The sequence below is a fragment of the Bos taurus genome, chromosome 10 (genome assembly GCF_002263795.3).
Source record: "Bos taurus isolate L1 Dominette 01449 registration number 42190680 breed Hereford chromosome 10, ARS-UCD2.0, whole genome shotgun sequence".
Lineage (NCBI taxonomy): Eukaryota > Metazoa > Chordata > Mammalia > Artiodactyla > Bovidae > Bos > Bos taurus.
In genome coordinates, this window is record NC_037337.1 from 80,874,535 (window position 1) to 80,893,133 (window position 18,599).

Here is an 18,599-nt window from a genome sequence, read left to right on the forward strand (position 1 = left end):
TATGGCCTGCCACGGGAAAAATGCCTACTAAACAGAAGCTTACTGGGAAAAAAATTATTTATTAGCCATCTTCAAGCAAAGCAATAGTTTTTTTTCTCCTAACGTCTTTATTTAAGCCTTAATGGTATCTAAAACAAACTTATGGTGACCAAAGGGGAAATGTAGAGGGAGGGATAAATCAGAAGCCTGGGATGAACATTCACACACCACTATTTATAAGACAGAGAATCAACAAGGACCTCCTGTATAGCACAGGGAACTCTACTCAAAATTGTGTGACAACCTATGTGAGAAGAGAATCTAAAACAGAGTGAATATATGTACATGCATAACTGACCACTTTGCTGTACCCCTGAAACTACTACAACATTGTAAATCAACTACACTTCAATAAAAGTAAAAGAAAAAGAAAATGCATCAGTAAAAAATTTAAAAATAAATAAACCTTAATGGTTAAACAAACCAAATAAAGGGACAAATGTGGAATATAGATAACTCCCTATCAATTATATTTTAAGGCCTCACTGGGTTTAGAAACAAACAAATGAAAAAAGTCCCCCTATTCACACCCACCAAAATCTATATTAAAAAGAGGAAAAAGTTCTAGAAGGCAGGAGGAACAGGCTATCTACCAGATACACTCCAAAAATAACCCAGAATATGTCTTAGGTTCTTTACTAACACAGAAATCTCTTTCTGCTCAATTTCTCTGCCCTACCTCTCTCTCAAAGTGTACACACACACACACGATGTGTATGTGTAAGTGTAAAGTGTGTACATACGTGTGTTTGCACAGTATTTGATATTCCCCAATATCTGCTAATGGAGAAAGAAACATCAGTCAGCTACTATTCACTGAGTACTGATCAATTTACACAGTTCTAAGGTTCTTCCCATAATAACTGATTAATTATTTCTCCAGTAAATGGCATCCCTGTCCAATTAACTGTATTGACTAGGACAGAAAAACCAGATGGCTCTCTGGCCTGGATCAGCAAGAGGAGAGAAACTGCTACTAACATTTAAATCAAACACAGTTCTCATTTCTCCCTGACCTTTGTCAGAAGGGGGAAAAAATGTGACTGAACAATTCTGTAATGTGCTCTCTATGAGATTATTTTCAGTAAAAGGCTTGCCTATTGGTATATAATATACCTTTGATCATATCATTTATACTGAGTGCCTGCCACAAATACCATCCAAAGAAAACAAGAAAACTTTTCTTTGGAAATGGCCAAAGCCATAGGTTTATTTGATTTTATTTGGTAAGAGAAAATAGAGGTCTGTTGGCTCCCAATAAAAGCAAACAAATATGCATACTCATAAGATTAACACTATTTTTTGCATGTGAAGTGATACGATTTTTGCTTCTTTGGATCATTTGCCATGTCAGCTCCACTAGGCTCCTGGAATTCTTTGGTTTATTACAGTAACTAATGTTTATGGGTTCTGAGTAGGAAAAATTCTATTAACAAAGAAACGTTCCATAAAGATAGCCAATAATTGTGAAATAATCAGTAGGAAAGAAATTTTTTTAAAAAGCTCTAAATCTCTAACAGCTGCTTGTAACAAAGTAGCCTGCATTACTTAAAGATGAATCTTTGGCAAAACTCTTTTGGAAACCTGGGCAAGAAGAGGCGTCATCAACCAAATGGCCTTCAGCAATCAATTTCTCCTCTGTGGTAAAGCTACTTAACGGAAACTCTACAAGGAGCACAGGGCAAGTAGGCAGGTTATACTCTGCTCCCATCATTAATATCTACCAGGGATTTCCAAGTGGAGCCCAGACTCTTAGTCAGGAACTATACGTTAAAGGAACACTACCATGCTGCGTTAGCAGATCACATCAATTCCATTTGTTCCTAAGAAGAAATCAGGTCACCTAGAGTTTCTTTTCAGTTTAACAATTAAAAACTAGACCTTTTCTAGTAGGTCTGCATATACCCCAAAACCTTTAAGCTTTCTAAGTTCTACATCAGCAAATGAACCAAAAGATGGTTTAATACTTGAGTTAAATCTTAATTCAAGATTGCTAATACTTGAAACCCCTACTTTTCAGGAATTCCATAAACTCCTTAACATTATATGCAAAACTATGTGCGTATGTATATTTTTCTGAAATGAGTGTTCAAAGCTTTTAGACTTTCAAAGAGGCTCAAGATTAGAAAAGAACTATAAATGGCTGATTTAATAAGTTATTTTCATGCTACCTTCTCTTTATAGAATAAAGTTTCCTAAAATATTCACCTAAAAAATACATACAACAAGGAATTCCTCGGCCACAATATTCTGTGTTCAGCTCTTTCTCATCAACCCATGGAAGAGGCTATCACCACTTGATCTGACAACACAGGTGGCAGCATGCCTAGGAGGAAGAAGCTACATCACAGGCAAGGGGCTGAGTCTAGTCCTGGTTCAGCTACTGACTGGATCTGCAGTTTCAGACCACTCTAGACCTTAGTGTCACATGGGGATCGAACCTGTCCAACCACACCCAAAGGTCGCTGGGAGGACTAGTATGACATAAAAGTACTTCTGAAGCTAAAGTGCCAAAAATGTGTGTGTGCGTGCTCAGTTGCGTACCACTCTTTGCAACCCCATGGACTACAGCCCACCAGGTCCCTCTGTCCACAGAATTTTTCAGGCAAGAATACTGGAGTGGGTTCTCATTTCCTCCTCTAGGGGATCTTCCCGACCCAGGGACTGAATCTGCATCTCCTGTATTGGCAGGCAGGTTCTTTTCTGCTATGCCACCTGGAAAGCCCAAAGGGCTAAAAATAAATGACATAAAAAAGGAAAGAAGAAGAAAAAGCTGACACAAAACAAGTCAAAGGAGATAGAACCCAAGAGTTGAATCTCCTCTGTTAAAAGGGTGACTTTATTTCAACTGAAGGGGAACATATGGCACACTAGGCCCCCAAGTGAGCTTAATCAGTTTTTACTGTTGCTGTTGTTTAGTCGCTCAGTTGTGTCTTACTGTTTGTGAGCCCTGCAACACGCTAGGCTTCTCTGTTCTTCACTGCATGGAATTATTAGGGAAAAAGAAAAAAGCAAAGCTGTAACTTTCTAGGTTGCTTTACTGGCCTGGATTGCGCTTCCTGACAAATTCCTATACCTCTGCTATGCCCATACAATATCAACACAGAAAGGTTGAGTGGTGATGTAATGTCTGAGGCCAAGCCAGGTATACAAGGCTATTTTGTTGGCTTCACAGGGTACAAGTCAGGAGATGAGATATGGTGATTTAATTATCATGATTTTAGGGGTTCTGCCATCTATCAAGTTCAAAAGAAAGACCTGTGTAAATGATACCAATGTTCAGGCACTCAAGGGCTCAGCCCTTTCAAGAAAACTTTATTCCCTCTCCTACTTTCAGCAAGATGTAGTGACTATTAGGCCAGGTGTTAAATGAGACTAAAGCAAAAGAAGAATTTTAAATTACCACAGTCTATCTCCAAGCCACACAAACCCATTAGCCTGAGCTCCTCTGCTGGACTTGAGCAATCTAGCACAAGAGCCATTTAAGGAATTGTGAAAGAAAAGGAACAAAAGCCGAGTGCTGTCTTAAAAGTGAGTGCCAGAAAAGCTAGCAGGTGGAAAACTGGCCTTCTTTTTTAACCCTGTTAAGAGACTGACTCACTAAGTATACAGAGGGGAATATGAAGCTTGGGAGACAGAATGTACCTAGTCAGGCTTCAGGGAGAAAAGCAAAAACAAACAAACAAAAATCCAAGTATGACACACAAGCAAGGAGGAGAATCCTTTAGATTTAGGCAGCCTCCAGAGGAAGGAATGCTATTTGCTGTTTTACTGAAAGATTCCTCATTATACCGCAAGACTGGAAGGCAGGCTGCCTTAAAAAAAAAAGTTAAGGCTTTATTTGGGGCTAATTGTTTCTGTTGATACCCAACCAATCTGATGTCACTTATGTCACCTTATCTGATGACAGACGTTATCAAATTTGAATAAGATTGTGCTTAATCACTCAGTTGTGTCCAACTCTTTGCAACCCCATGGACTGTAGCCCACCAGGCTCTTCTGTCCATGGGGATTCTCCAGGAAAGAATACCGGAGCAGGTAGCCATGCCCTCCTTCAGGGGATCTTCCCAACCCAGGGACTGAAACCAGGTCTCCCGCACTGCAGGCAGATTCTTTACCATCTGAGCCACCAGAGAAGCCCTATATTATTATTATTATTATATGTATCAATAAATAAACTGTGTATCTGTAGCCAAAAGTGGGGGTGACAGAGTGTATACAAGGCTTTGAATCAAAGTCTCAAAGAGGATACAAACTGGCAGTCATGTAAATGTGTCTACCACAGCATGTGGCACACAGTAGATGCTCAGTAAATATCTGTCTTCTTATTTTATAAGATGGAAGGGGGAAAGGGCATGAAGTTAGGACAGGTTCAGTAGGAAACAGGAAAAATGGATGTTTTCCTGCTGAAGCAGAGGTTTGAAACTTGTGGCTCTAGAACAGAACAGATGCACCTGTTCATTTAATTCATACAATGAAGTATGAATTTGCTGCAATACTTAAAATTCAAGAAACTTCATTATCAGTTAGTCAGTCAGTTCAGTCACTCAGTCGTGTCCGACTCTGAGATCCCATGGATTGCAGCACGCCAGACCGCCCTATCTATCACTAACTCCAGGAGTTTACTCCAACTCATGTCCGTTGAGTCGGTGATGCCATCCAACCATCTCATCCTCTGTTGTCACCTTCTCCTCCCGCCTTCAATCTTTCCCAGCATCAGGGTCTTTTCCCATGAGTCAGTTCTTCACATCAGGTGGTCAAAATATTGGAGTTCAGCTTCAGCGTCAGTCCTTTCAGTGAATATTCAGGACTGATTTCCTTCAAGATGGACTGGTTGGATCTGCTTGGAGTCCAAGGGACTCTCCAACACCACAGTTCAAAAGCATCAATTCTTCAGCACTCAACTTTCTTTATAGCCCAACTCTCACATCCATACATGACTACTGGAAAAACCAGAGCTTTGACTAGACAGAAAAGGAAAGATATACCCATTTGAACGCAGAGTTCCAAAGAATAGCAAGGAGAGATAAGAAAGCCTTTTTCAGTGATCAATGCAAAGAAATAGAGGAAAACAACAGAATGGGAAAGACTAAAGATCTCTTCAAGAAAATTAGAGATACCAAGGGAAACATTTCATGCAAAGATGGGCACAATAAAGGACAGAAATGTCACATAACAAATCTTTATTTCTGGTTTCTCTTGAAAAAAACCAAAGGCCCTCTTGGCCACAATAGGCTGAAGCTGAGTCAAAGCTTCATTTACATGGCATTCACTTAGATTTAGGTAGGGTAAATCTAAGTCGTGGCTATAGTCCCCACCACTCACTACTGCTTACTTCTAGCCCAACTCATTCATCTTTGCTGCTTGCCTTGCTTCTGTTGGCATTAAATTGTGACCTTCTATACAACGAAAAGGAGCCTCTATTGAGAGCTCAAAAATCTGGGTCTAGCCCTACTCAAACCTGTATGTCTTAACTTGTTTTAACTTAACTCTCTAAGCCTGTTTTCTCATCTGTAAAAGGCCCTCCTAGGGATTGAACAAAATCTCTAAAAGCTCTATAATTATTACTGATCCACAATGGTGGCAATGAGCATGCAGAAGACACAAAACACTATTCAGTTTTACACTTTATTCCAAGTCCAAGATCTTGAAATGTTAGTTTCATTCTGGGCCTAATGAATTACCTAGTGAACCTAGGATAGTCTAATAAGAAATACAGACTCTCTTGCATAATGTTTTGATTTGGGTGGACTGCATAATCTCATTGTAATGAAAAGCCAGAAGACTGTCTCAGATAGATAAGTCACTCACTGCCTTTCCTGACCATGTTCATTCCTATTATGGAAATTCTCAGATTCCTCTCTGGGATGGTTACTTACCCAGCCTATGACTAAATGAAGAGTTGCAGAGCACAGAGCTTCAGGCTGTGGGCGTTCTCAAAGTATACAAGAACAAGATCAAATGTAAAGACCTGATATAAGGAAAGAGTAGGCTTTGGAATTTGAAAGCAGCTAAAAAGATCCTGTTCGAACTAGTCAAAGAGAATCAGTCTTACAGATCATACAGTAACTATGGCAGTCGCTGCTTCAGCCCAAAGTGTGTAAAGGCAGAGCCCATAAATCACCTTTGAGAGACATGTTTCAGAAATGAGACAATAATTTTGGCCTCCTGTGTAACACTTAGAAGTATAAGCTCAGCTGATTAGTTTCACTGAAAATCCATTATTTAATCATCCTCCTAAAGCTCCTGGAAGTTGAGCACGAAAACAGGTATTATCAGTCCTGACTTACAGTTAGACAAGCCTTAGGCCCAGAAAGCTAAAAACCACATACTGACTAAAATACTTAAGATTCACTTCAACAAATATTTATTGTGCTCTCAGTACACCAGGCACTGGAGACAAGATAATGATGAATTAGCTAACATTTCTTAGTCCCTAAGGGGTGAAGAAAACAGCCACACATAAATCTCTGTACATCTCATTCCCTAGGTTATATACTCTGATAATCTCTATGGGGAATCTAAACAGACTTTAACTCTGAAATGGATCTGAAGTTAAGACTCAGTGACTTCCCACCCTCCTTTATCCATGGCAAACCACTTAGCCCATGCAAAAAACAGTCTAGTTTGTCAGAAAGGATACATTACCCAGACTCTTCTCATAAGACGTACATAACCGTCAAATCTGAATAGAGAAAATCAAAAGCCTTCCCATGTTTTTAATCATTATATATAACCTGAAAGGCAAAAAGCACCACATCCTGTCAATGTAGATAACCAGGATCACTACAAAATAACTCATGTGGTTCTGACTATGTACTTGACCCAGGAATTGAACCGGTGTCTCCTGCATTGCAGGCAGATTCTTTACCAACTAAGCTATCAGGGAAGCCCACTTGTCCCTACGTATCTCATAACTGTAACTTAGGGCAAAAGTTCTCACCTGGGGCAATTCTCCACCCAGGAGATAAACCGGCAATGTCTGGAGACATTTTTGGTTGTTTTGGGAAAGCTGGGAGAGATGACACTGGCATCTAGTGGGGAGAGGCCAGGAATACTGCCAACTATCCTAGAACGCACAGGACAGCCCCTCACAATGAAGAATTATCTGACCAAAGTGTGGACAGCGCCAAGCTGGAGAAATCATGGCCTAGGTGCTCTTATATCTCAGTTAGAAGCCTTTGTTCTCCAACTTTCAAGGACTCCATGCAGACAGGTTCCGGCTGCTAACACAGGAACCGACAGAAAACACAGCATCCATTCCCCTTCACCTCTTTTCTTCTTTTCCTCAGGCCCTGTGTCTCCGGTAATAAAACCTAATAAACCACTTCATGAAGTACTACCTGCTCTTTATTGCTCAATGAAATAAAATTCACATGCATAAGAGGTTGACGGAAGATGGAAAATCAACAAAAGCAAGGAAGAAAGGTAGAGAGAGAGGGAGGAGGCGCTTGGTTGTCATTTCCGCAGCTAAATGAAACTAAATCAACCATCTGCAGAGCAGAAAGCTACCTCTTCTATCAAGAGTCAGTTCATCTCTAGAAACTGCTTCTTTCCGCCCAAGAAACAAACTGCCTAATAAAAACCAAATCTATAAAGAATTGTGGTCTCTCAAGGGAAATTTATCACTTATATAACTGAGGCCACCTAGTGGTTTTAAGTGAGGATCGCAGCTAAGTAGGCCCTGACTTGAATATAAATTCTGAATTTAGACATATATTCTCTATTTGCAAAAGGGGAAATCCCTAGTCTGCGCAACTTAGAAGATATTCTCAGCTTCTTTAACAAGCAACTCTAATTAAAAAGCTTTATTGTGTTCCTACTACATATGCTAATCCTTAAGCTATGATGTTGGAGAGCCTCCAGCAACCTCAGCTAGGGAGAAAAATCCTAGCTACTGCTTTCAAAAAAATAGGATCGTCACAAGTTCTCAAATAACTATTTCTTTTATGCCCCTTGCCCACAAACAACTTTAAAGCAGTGGCATAGAGCATGTGAGAATTACATGTAAAAATCTGACATAGCTGATGGATCCAAGAGAACACAAAGAATTAGTAAGAAACTAAAGTTTCTTTTTCCAATCTAGATGTGCAACAGCAATAAGATTTGTTGTGTTTCAGAAGAAGAAGAAAAAAAAACATTATTTGATCAATCTTCCTTTATATTTGTCTTTGCTAAAACTTGGTTACTAGACCAGTCCAACTGGTCCATTCACTGACACTTACTTCAGCACTTCTATGGCCAAGATTGACAAGGTATTGGTATGTTTTTAAACTGCCAGCTCTAAGGCAACATCAGTATTTCGACTCCCAGTAAGACTGTGAAAAGGCAGGAAACTTCACAGCTTTGGTTCTCCTTCCCAGTTGTGGTGCTGGCAATATAAAGGAAGAGAGTCAGCATCTGGCTTCCTCTCAAAGTTGCACAGCCCATTTCATCCAAGAAAAAGATGCCACCCAAAAGGGCCATTCAGGATGTATGTCTCTTAGCTGGTACCCACAGTGTTTCACTGATACCAAAAAAAAAAAAAGGTGTCCTTTTTGGCAGGCTAATTTTCTATGGACTTCCTCCTCTCTTCTGATATGACACATTCTTAGAATCTTAAAAATCTGTTCACAAACTTGGCAGATGTAGGTTGCTCAGAACTATATTGTGGTTTATGGTGTGTACCTCATATTATCCAAAGGCAACTCTGATGAAGAAACTCACTATTAAGCTGGAATGTCTCCAGACACTTACTGTTTCCCTTCAACTGTTTCTACCTGACATGGCTAAAGAGAAATAAAGACCAGTCCAGAAAGAACAATCTGAGAGCAAAGCCTGAATGTGGGATGCAGGAGGCAGAAGGCACGTACCTGGTCACGATCTCCAGCAAAACAGCAGCTTTTCATGGTGCAAGAGTTGAAATAACCCTGATTGTCAAACTGGAACACAGGCAGGCGGGAGTGGATGTCATAGAGCACAGGGGGCAGGCGACGCCTCAGAGCCAGGAGCTGGGTCCCATTGCTGTTGAATCGCACACTCATGGCACTTTGGAGGGACAGGTTGCCCCCATACCGCAGGAGAGAACTGGAAGGCAGAGAGCACATGGATCAGGCATAAGGCAGGCAGGATGAGAATCTGCAAAAAAAACACTGCATTTCATAACCAGGACCTCCTGTCAGGCTTGCACATCTGAATTCTGGCAGAAAGATGTTTCCACGCAGTGGGCTAGAAGGTAATAAAAAGGACAGAGATGACTCCTTGATTACATTAAAGCAAGTTATTTAACTTGGCGGTTCCTTTCTTCAATCTCCAAAAGTTGAATTACCACTAAGTTTATAGGAATGAAAAGACATATTAAAATGATTAGTTCTTTTATTTACCTGAGCTACAGAAGCAAACAGTTCCTTGTCAAGACCCTGAGAAGTCAGTGGTGTCCACCCTAACTGACCATCATGGATGGTATTTAAGAAATATATCTGTCTTTTGAATTAGAGACACAGAAACCATCAGCCAGAAAAACACGATACTCTAGTTTATTCTGGATTTTTAAAAATAATAATGACTTTATTGCTTATGCACTTATTTTTTAATTTTCAATCTGTTCAGAGAATTTTTATATTCCATATGGCATAACTCAAGAATAAATATTAAAGAAAAATTTAAAATTAAATACAGAGCCAGCAGTTACAACAATTAGAAAAGCAGGATGACTTGCTTCCCTTTATAATTCCCAATGAGTTTATATTTAGCTTTAAAATATACTTTGACTAATATATATAATTCCATTTATCCAGCTTCTACTAGAGACTGGTATATTCTGATTCACCCATTATTCTTCTGTAGCTTCATAATGTTCATAACATTTTTAAAAAGTCAGATGGTATGGGTCAAAATTATTTATTATGATGATTGAAAAGATACTTTCAATTTTACAGTTAACTAGGATGACCATGAACGTTAACAATTAAACAGTACTAGGTAACTTATCTTTCTAGTAGTCAGTCTCCTTGACTACCTGGACACTGTTTCATTATAGAGACATGACTATTCATTGTCCATGCATAACCAAATTACTGGTAAGAAAGTGAGATTACGTACACTGATCATGTGCATTGGAAATGCTACAGAAATGAGGGCCACATTAGTGCTATTAACTCACTCTGTTTCAAAAGACATTGTGATCTTGCAAAGAGAGTCTAGTAGTTTAAGAAAAAAAGTTTATACATTTAGGGAATCAGCATTGGAAAGGGCCTTGAGACATCTAAATTAGAGCCTGGAAGATTTATTTGAAATTTATTAGTATTAGCATGTTTGACCATTTGACATAATTTTATTCACAATTTTAGTTTTTTCAACATGCTGTTTTATTAAACATAAATCCAAGTAGTCACCTTTTCTCTGAAACTCTCTGATATTAACTTTGGTTTTGAAGACTCTTTAATACATTATTTATATACAATTAAATTTATTTCATTATACAGATATAATAAAATGGTATGTGATATAAAACTTTGTAACGGACTAAGTGCTATACAAATTACAGAGATTACTATTAAAAAAAAAAAAAAAAAGGAAAGAAAGGAGTCCCTGGACCATAGTCCAAAGGAATTTGCCAACCTGTCCTGGTCATAAAAACATTCTGCACCACCGCTAGCCAGTCAGTCCTTTGTCCCCCAAGGCAGTCTTTTCACCTGCCTAGGGAAGAACTCTAGTACCTCAGTTATGTGTGAAAACAAGGCTTGGGCAAGCAGACTTTAATCCTGTTAAGTGTGAAATGGAAGGAAAGAGAGAAGTGGCTTAGAAAAAATGGTCCCTAGAACTCCAAACATCACGGAGAAGAAGCCTAGTCTTGCTGTAGGCCCCAAGAAATACTTCCTACAGACTGATGTTCTTAAAACGTCCTAACACTGGCCACACGCACACACATACAGGGAATGAATGACAGGGCTACTGAGTCCAGGTATTTCCTTTACAGGGTGTCCTAGCTGCCACAGGCACGCGGTGTTTCCTAAACACTAAGCTCCAAAACAATGAGAGCCTTTCAAACTCGAGATCAGCCTAGAGTGTGCAGATAAACCGGCATCTGTTGGTGGTGGAAACAAACTCAACAAAAAGAAACTTGGCCAACCCCACCAGCCACAGCAGCAGGGGTTTGCATCAGCTGAGGCAGCCCTGACGGGAAAGCTGGGGCCGCTGGCAAAAGCCCTTTGCATCCGTTAATAGCAACTTCCTCTGCAGATTCCAGTCAGACCTGCAGGACAGGCAGATATCTAGGCCCATCCCATTCCCACCCAAGTTCCTATGTCCACCACTCTGCAGGGGTCTGTTTGTGGGTTCCACAAGAGTCACTAACTTTTCCCTTAGCTTCTGGGCAGGGGACTCCTATCTCTCACACAGAGACGGTAGGTACATAGGAATCTTGCTCCTAAATGTTTAAGAGGACAGCTACAAAAACAACAAGAAACAAAACTGTAGCAGCAGTTACTAAAACTAAATACTTTATGTTTGGGGGCAAGAATCCTTTCAGAGGGATAGACTGACACTTGAAATTCAGAAAGTGAGCTACATTAACTATAATTTCTCAGCAGGGGTTCTGCTGCTGGCTCCTCCCTATTGAGAATGATAAGAATGATCTAGTTCATCAGAAGAAAAGGCTTAGCAGTAGTTTCCTCTCAAAGTCAAGATACAATGTCAAAGATCCTGTTGTTTATGATTCCAAGTGTAAGATGCATGATAAATCATCTGGTACTTTTTCTCAAATGTAGATTCTCAGGTGCAGATAGTCTAATTCAATCTGAGAAGTGGGCCCAGGAATTTGAATTTAACGAGCAACCTTAATTAATTACGATGCATGTGACTTCCAAACCACTCTTTGAAAAACATGGTTCCATTTTAGAATTTAGGGTGAGTGTGAAAATAAGGTGGAGAGAAAGCAGATTACTAGAAGCTAAATGAAAAGCCAACTACCCAATATGGCACTTTTTTTTACAGCCCAATGCCTAACAGGAGAAAGGACTCCAATTCCTTTTAAGATCAGAGTTCCACTCTACCCACAATGCCTGAAATGCTTTTTTCCTGCCCTCAACACATGCCCTGAAGGAGAAGTTTCTTGTTTACCCTTTGGAGAACTGACGGTACCTATATAAAAGAATGCCTCAAATTTGACAGTGTCTCCACTCCTCCAGAGAAGTGGCTACCATTACACACCCAAATGAGATGAGTGCTATCTTGAAGGGAGTAGCAACAAGTTGAAATGAATTCAAATCAAAATATCCCTATAAGAAAAAGGAAAGCAAAAATCAATTCCTGGCTTATCTTCACACATTGGTGTGAATGAAGGGGTTTGTTTGGTGGTGTCTCAGAGAATGAAGAATCTGCCTACAATGCAGGCGACCTGGGTTTGATCCCTAGGTTGGGACGATCCCCTGGAAAAGGGAATGGCAACCCACTTCAGTATTCTTGCCTGGAGAATTCCATGGACAGAGGAGCCTGGGAGGCTACAGTCCATGGGGTTGCAAAGAGTGAGACATGACTGAGTGACCAACACTTTCACTTTCGACCTATCTTCAACCAAGAATGTGTAACAAAATGCAACAAGAATGGGAAGGAGGTGATCCAAGGGTTAGCATGTAAAAGGCCCAGGACAAAAAGCAAGAGAACCTCAGAGCATCAGGAAAATACTCCTCATTAGTGTGCTCCTCTGTTTTCTTTTTTTTGCTTTTTTGGTGTTTTGGCCCCTCAGAAATAGTCAATGGGATTTCTTTATTGCTTTGGCAGGATAAAAAGAACATTTACAAAAAGTCTTTGGCCAAGGTTAAAGTCTTGGAACAGAAGAGAAATAAACCAAGGCTGTTTCCAGAAAAAGTGACTGGGAGTATCACATTTAGCACAAGATAAAGCACTCGTAAACATTCCAAGATCTGGCTGCATGAAGCTAGACTTCCATAAATTTATGACTAAGTAATTCATCAAATAGTGCCAACAAGATTTTCTAAAGCCCACTGGCATGCATTTCCTCGGAGTTACTATGTGAAAGTTTCCTAACACCTGTGAAACGGCTGGAGTCAAGGCACTGCTATTCCAAATCACAGACATCAGAGCTGGTGCCAGTCAACCAGAGAGGAAAATTCAACGTCTCATAGGTAGGAAAAAATCTCTCCCCTTCTGTTTCTGCTTTAGGACAGGATGACCTATAAGGAATACAGGTGGCATTTTGTACTTCCTATAACACAACACAGAGAACATGACAAATCCTAGAGGATTTGTTAATGGAATTAAGTAAAAAGTGAACAAGTTCAAAAAGTTACAGCCTGTATCAGTTCCGTTCAAGTATATTCAAGATCTTGGTAATCCCATAAACTTTTTCTTTCTTTTTTTAAAAAAAAATACACTTTAAAAAATAATTTTATTTATTTATTTTTGGCTGTGTTGGGTCTTCATTGCTGTGTGGGCTTTTCTTTAGTTGTGGTAAACGGGGGCCACCCCCTAGTCGCAGTGCATGGGCTTCTCGTTGCGGAACACAGGCTCTAGGGCATGTGAGCTCAACAGCCGCAGCTCCTGGGCTCTACAGCAGGCTCAGCAGTTGTGGTGCACAGGCTTAGTTGCTCCACAGCACTTGGGATGTTCCCAGATCAGAGATAAACCGGTGCCTCTTGCAATGGCAGGTGGACCTTCCACCACTGAGTCACCAGGGGAGCCTTCTTTCTTTTTTTAAATTGAAGTCTAGTTGATTTACAACATTGTGTTAGTTTCTGGTGTACAGCAAAGTGATTCAGTTACATATATGTGTGTGTGTGTGTATATTCTTTTCCATCATAATTTATTATAGGATACTGGATATAGTTCCCTGTGCTCAGCAGCAGGACCTTGCTGTTTATCTATTTTATATAGAGCAGTTTGTATCTGCTAATCCCAGACTCCTAATTTATCCCTCCCCTACTCCCTTTCCCCTTTGGCATCTAAGTCTGTTTTCTATGTCTGTGAGTCTGTTTTGTAAGATTCCACATGTAAGTCATATCATATGGTACTTGTCTTTCCGATTTACTTAGTATGATAATCTCTGGGTCTGTCCATATTGCTGCAAATGGCACTATTTCATTCCTTTTCGTGGCTATATAGTATCCCACTATATATACACATTATATATACATATACATAATATATACACACACCCCTCACATCTTCCTTTTTAAATTTTATTTATTTATTTTTAAAAATGATTGTGCTGCACACGTGCCTGCAGGATCTAACTTCCCCAACCAAGGACTGAATCTGGGGCCACAGTAGTAAAAGTACTGAGTCCCAACCACTGGACTGTCAGGGAAATCCCTAGCACATCTTCCTTAACCATTTCTTTTATGCAAGTTGGAAGGGGAAGAACCTGGGCTTTCAGGTACTGCAGAGCCTCTAATCACCACCTTCCAGAACAGGGGCATCACACCCAGAGCTGAAGTGATCTACAGCCCATGTTTTTGTCTTTGGCTCAGGGGATCCCAAAAGCCACATATAACCCACCAAGATCTCAACGCTATACAAGATCTCAAAACGAATTAAAAGGCAGTGCCAGAACAGATTTGTCCTAGGACACTTGTGATTTTTCTGTAGAATTAGGGACTCAGCATTCAGTCATATCAGTTCATCAGATGATTTGCTTATTCAAAAAATCCCGCTTTACTGCAAGCTGTGGAAAACAGAGAAGGGTTTTATAAGCAGTCATTTAATCTTCATCCTAAGATATTAATGGCTCTACCTTCTGACAGATGTTACAAAGCATCAGCCCTGACCTCACAGTGTAGAAAGCTGGAGGGAGAGTTTAATGAATACAGGTTGGTAGGAGGAAGAAAAAAGTCAGAGGAAGGCGGGAGACTGAGATGGCAGTTGCTACAGCAACATAAGGGTGCAGAAGGAGTGGGTGGGAATACAGGCAGTCCCTGATGGCAGAAGAAGAAACTAGGTGGGTGTGCTGACTGTCAGAGAACTAGGCCACAAAGCCAGAGGGCTGTTAAAGGGGAAAGAGGCAAAGCCTAGAAAAAATGCTAAGCAGAAGAGGGTTTGAAAATAAAAAGCACAATTTGATCCCTTCTACGAGAACACTTATGCAAACAGTGGAAAAGAGGAAGAGAGGAATGCAATGGGAAGGCCAAAGTGCTGACTGATGAGACGTGATTATAGGAAGACAGCCTGTTTCATATAGGAGCCGCTTACTGAGAGTGTCCAAGAACCAAAGTCAGTTCTAGTTGGCAAAAATATAAATGCCTTAAGATAATGGTTTCCAAACGTTTTTATAGTAACCCTTTATAATAAGCTTATTTTATACTGTATTCCAGTACACCCACGTTTATTTAGTATAAATTCATTAAACAACTTGCCGTCTAATGTGAGCAGTGCACTGATTTTCCATTTTGTAGTTAATAAATACTTGTGACCACCTAAATCAATTCCACGGCCCTATGGATTACTGAAAGAGTTTCCTATCTTGTCTTCATGCCTCTACTCTTGGCCCATGCTTCAGTTCATTCTGAATATGACAGCCAGAGGGATGCTGAACCATGAGTCAGACTGTACCATTCATTTGCCAGTGGATTTCAACCAGGTTAAAACTCAAACTCTTTATAATCCCAACAGAGATCCTAGACACCTCTCCCCACCAATCCCTCATGTCTGACTCTACCTCCTGGCACTCTTTTTCCCTTACCCTACTTCAACCACATGATGCCTCCTTAGAACACAACAAACATCTGCTTCAGGGTCTTTGTACTTGCAAATTCTGAGGGAATGTTTCTCCCCAGATATGAACATGGTTCATTCATTTACTTCTTTACTCAAATATCCTCCTCAATTAGTCTGTTCTGATACCCAATGCAAAAATGAAACTTCCCCAATGCTCCCTGTCTCACTTGCCTGTTTAGTTTCTACTAATGAATCACCATCTTACATACCATTTATTTTGTTTCTTATTTGTCCTTTCCCACTACACTATCACCTTTTATACCACTTCCTATGCATTCCAAGTGCTTAAACAGTGCCAGACATGTACCAGCATTCAATAAATAGATGCTGCATGATCTAATGGATCATGAGCAGCAATCTGAAATACTCTGACTTTACAACATTTAAAAAAAAGGCTCCACAAAGGTTTTACCTGGCTCCTGACATTTGTCTGCTCACAAAACCTAATCTTGAGAGGGAAGCAACAGAGCAGGAGAAAAATCAAAGAAACAGCAGGAGGCTTGGAGAACATCTAAGTCAAAGTTTTCTATTACAGCAAAGAACTGTGGACCAGAACGTAAAATAATTTGCCAGTGACCACTCAGGTATTCTCTGCACTGACACCACCACACATCCTTTAAATGAGTCAAATTTATGTACCTGCTAATAAGTAGTCAACAAGAAGGAATAGTTTAACAGGTAAACACGTATCTTAATTGTATCTTGTACTTTAAAGCAAGTTTCTGGTATTTGTAGGATAAAAGTTCAAAAGGAAAATTAATAGTCAAACTTTAGGAAGTCAATTACAAACTAAAAAAAAAAAAGAAAATTCATTTACCCCTTTTCAGAAAGTAGACAGTGAATTCTATAGGCTTTGAACACATGCCCTACCCAATCATATCTAAAATTAGATAGTGATAAACATTTAGTTTGATGGATATACTGAGAACAATAAGAAGATATGTCAATCAAACTATAGCATTTAGTTAATTTATTTTTATACCTTTCACTTTATTTTCTAAGTTTTCCTACAATGAACATACACTTCTGTAACCAGAAGAAAATACCTTATTCTAAAATGTCATCTCAAACATACTCCTTCTTTAATTAAGGGACCATAGAAGATAGCTTTGAGGGAAGTATGAGAGAGCAGAATTTAAAGAGCTTAACTGAAATTTCAGATAATATGCTGCCCTACAGGATTCTGGTGCAGATGCAAATCTGAAATTAAGCCATTGTTCTAAATTCTTTAAAAGACAGTTAAAAATTTGCAAAGGACTCTAAAACTACCAGTGTCCCTCACCATCCTTCTCAATGAAGGCAAATAATATCCCTCCTTTGAAAGGATTTTAAGTAATAAACATGCCCCACCTTGGTTAGCACTGGACACAGTACCAAGTTAGATCTGAAACTATACTTAGTTTGGTTTCTCTTTGCAGATACACCATCCCACTTTCCAGGTACCTATAAATAAACGGCAAAGTGTATTACTGGAATAAAAAACAAATTCAAAGTATTTTATGTAGAATCCAGAAACATTAGCAAGGTTCCTGGAAAGTCTTCCATACACGGGTATATTCATGGATAAATGAAGCCAAGATTATTCAGAGTATACCAAGATATCCCTGTCTAAAATATGTGACTCACAACAGATAAAGTACAAATGATCAAACCTAAGATCACAAAATAAAAAGTTCAAACTATGAAGAATTCACCGATTCTTCAGTGATTCTTAAAAGAATCAGATCACAACAGATACCCTTGAAGAAGCAACACGTTTTTCATTAAATTTAATTTCCAAAATGTTTACATATACATTGTATCAATTAACCCTTACAATCACCCTATAAGGTGGACAGTGAAGGTAACATTATTTTCATCTCAAACTGGAGGAGACCTAGGTCCTAAATGTTTATATGACCTGGCCCTGACCATACAAAAAATAAGAAGCAGAAATAGGGCCAACAAGTTGTTTTCTGCTTCTTGGTTCAACAAGACTTCACTGACTACGTGGTGGAGATGAATTATTCCACCCAGCAAAAAGAACAGCATCAGATGACAATACATCAAGGCCAGAAGGATTCATCTAAGTAATTCACCTCAGATCCTTCCCTGTAGTTCAGTAACTCATATATATATAACTCATATATGCATGCCTTTACTGAATAACCATTTATTGAAAACCTAACTATTCTAGATACTATGCTAAGCACATGGATTTAAAGATGAAATAAGATGGAAAAGACATCCTCAAGAATTAATGAAGGACAAGAAAGCCAGCAGTTTCCTTCTATAATATGAACAATGTTGTAATAAGGGGAATATGTGCTGTGCAAAACATAGCGAGAATATCTATCCCTCCACTGGGAACACAGGAGAGGAGCAGTCACAAAAGACTTCCTAGAAGAAAAATCTAAGCTGACTCTTCACAGAGAGAGAGAGAGATGACTCAAGTTCTTAACTGGCAAAAGAAACAAGATAAATCTGGATATGTTAATACATGGATAAATTCCCAAAACATACTGATGGGTGAAATAGTCAAGTTGTAGAATAACTGCATAGCAGTACATCATCCGTGTGAAAAACATACCTCCATACAGAAACAAAAATCATGTATTTTCTACAGGTACATGTATAAGCATATAAAATCAAAGAAAAAGTTCTGGAAGCATATACAAACATTCATTACCCTCAGGAAAGAGGGCAGGAGACCAGGATTGGAAGTAGTCAAGAGGAATTTTAGCCTTATTCATAGTTTTAAAAGGAGAATGCTATTATGTATTACTTACATTTAACGTTTTGTTTTGAAATAATTATAGATTCAGAGGAATCTAGGGTTCCCTGGTGGCTCAGATGAAAGAATCTGCCTG

The 18,599-nt window shown here is 39.3% G+C and overlaps 1 protein-coding gene across 3 annotated transcripts in view; it reads right to left on the reverse strand.

Moving 5' to 3' along the window:
- The window catches only part of DCAF5 (DDB1 and CUL4 associated factor 5), a 93,662-nt gene that overhangs the window by 33,548 nt on the left and 41,515 nt on the right, over positions 1–18,599 (reverse strand). For all 3 annotated transcript variants that reach the window (XM_024998098.2, XM_024998097.2, XM_002691041.5), the window contains exon 6: positions 8,892–9,105. In XM_024998098.2, coding sequence (XP_024853866.1) covers positions 8,892–9,105 — 214 coding nt within the window. The remainder of the gene's footprint in view (positions 1–8,891; positions 9,106–18,599) is intronic.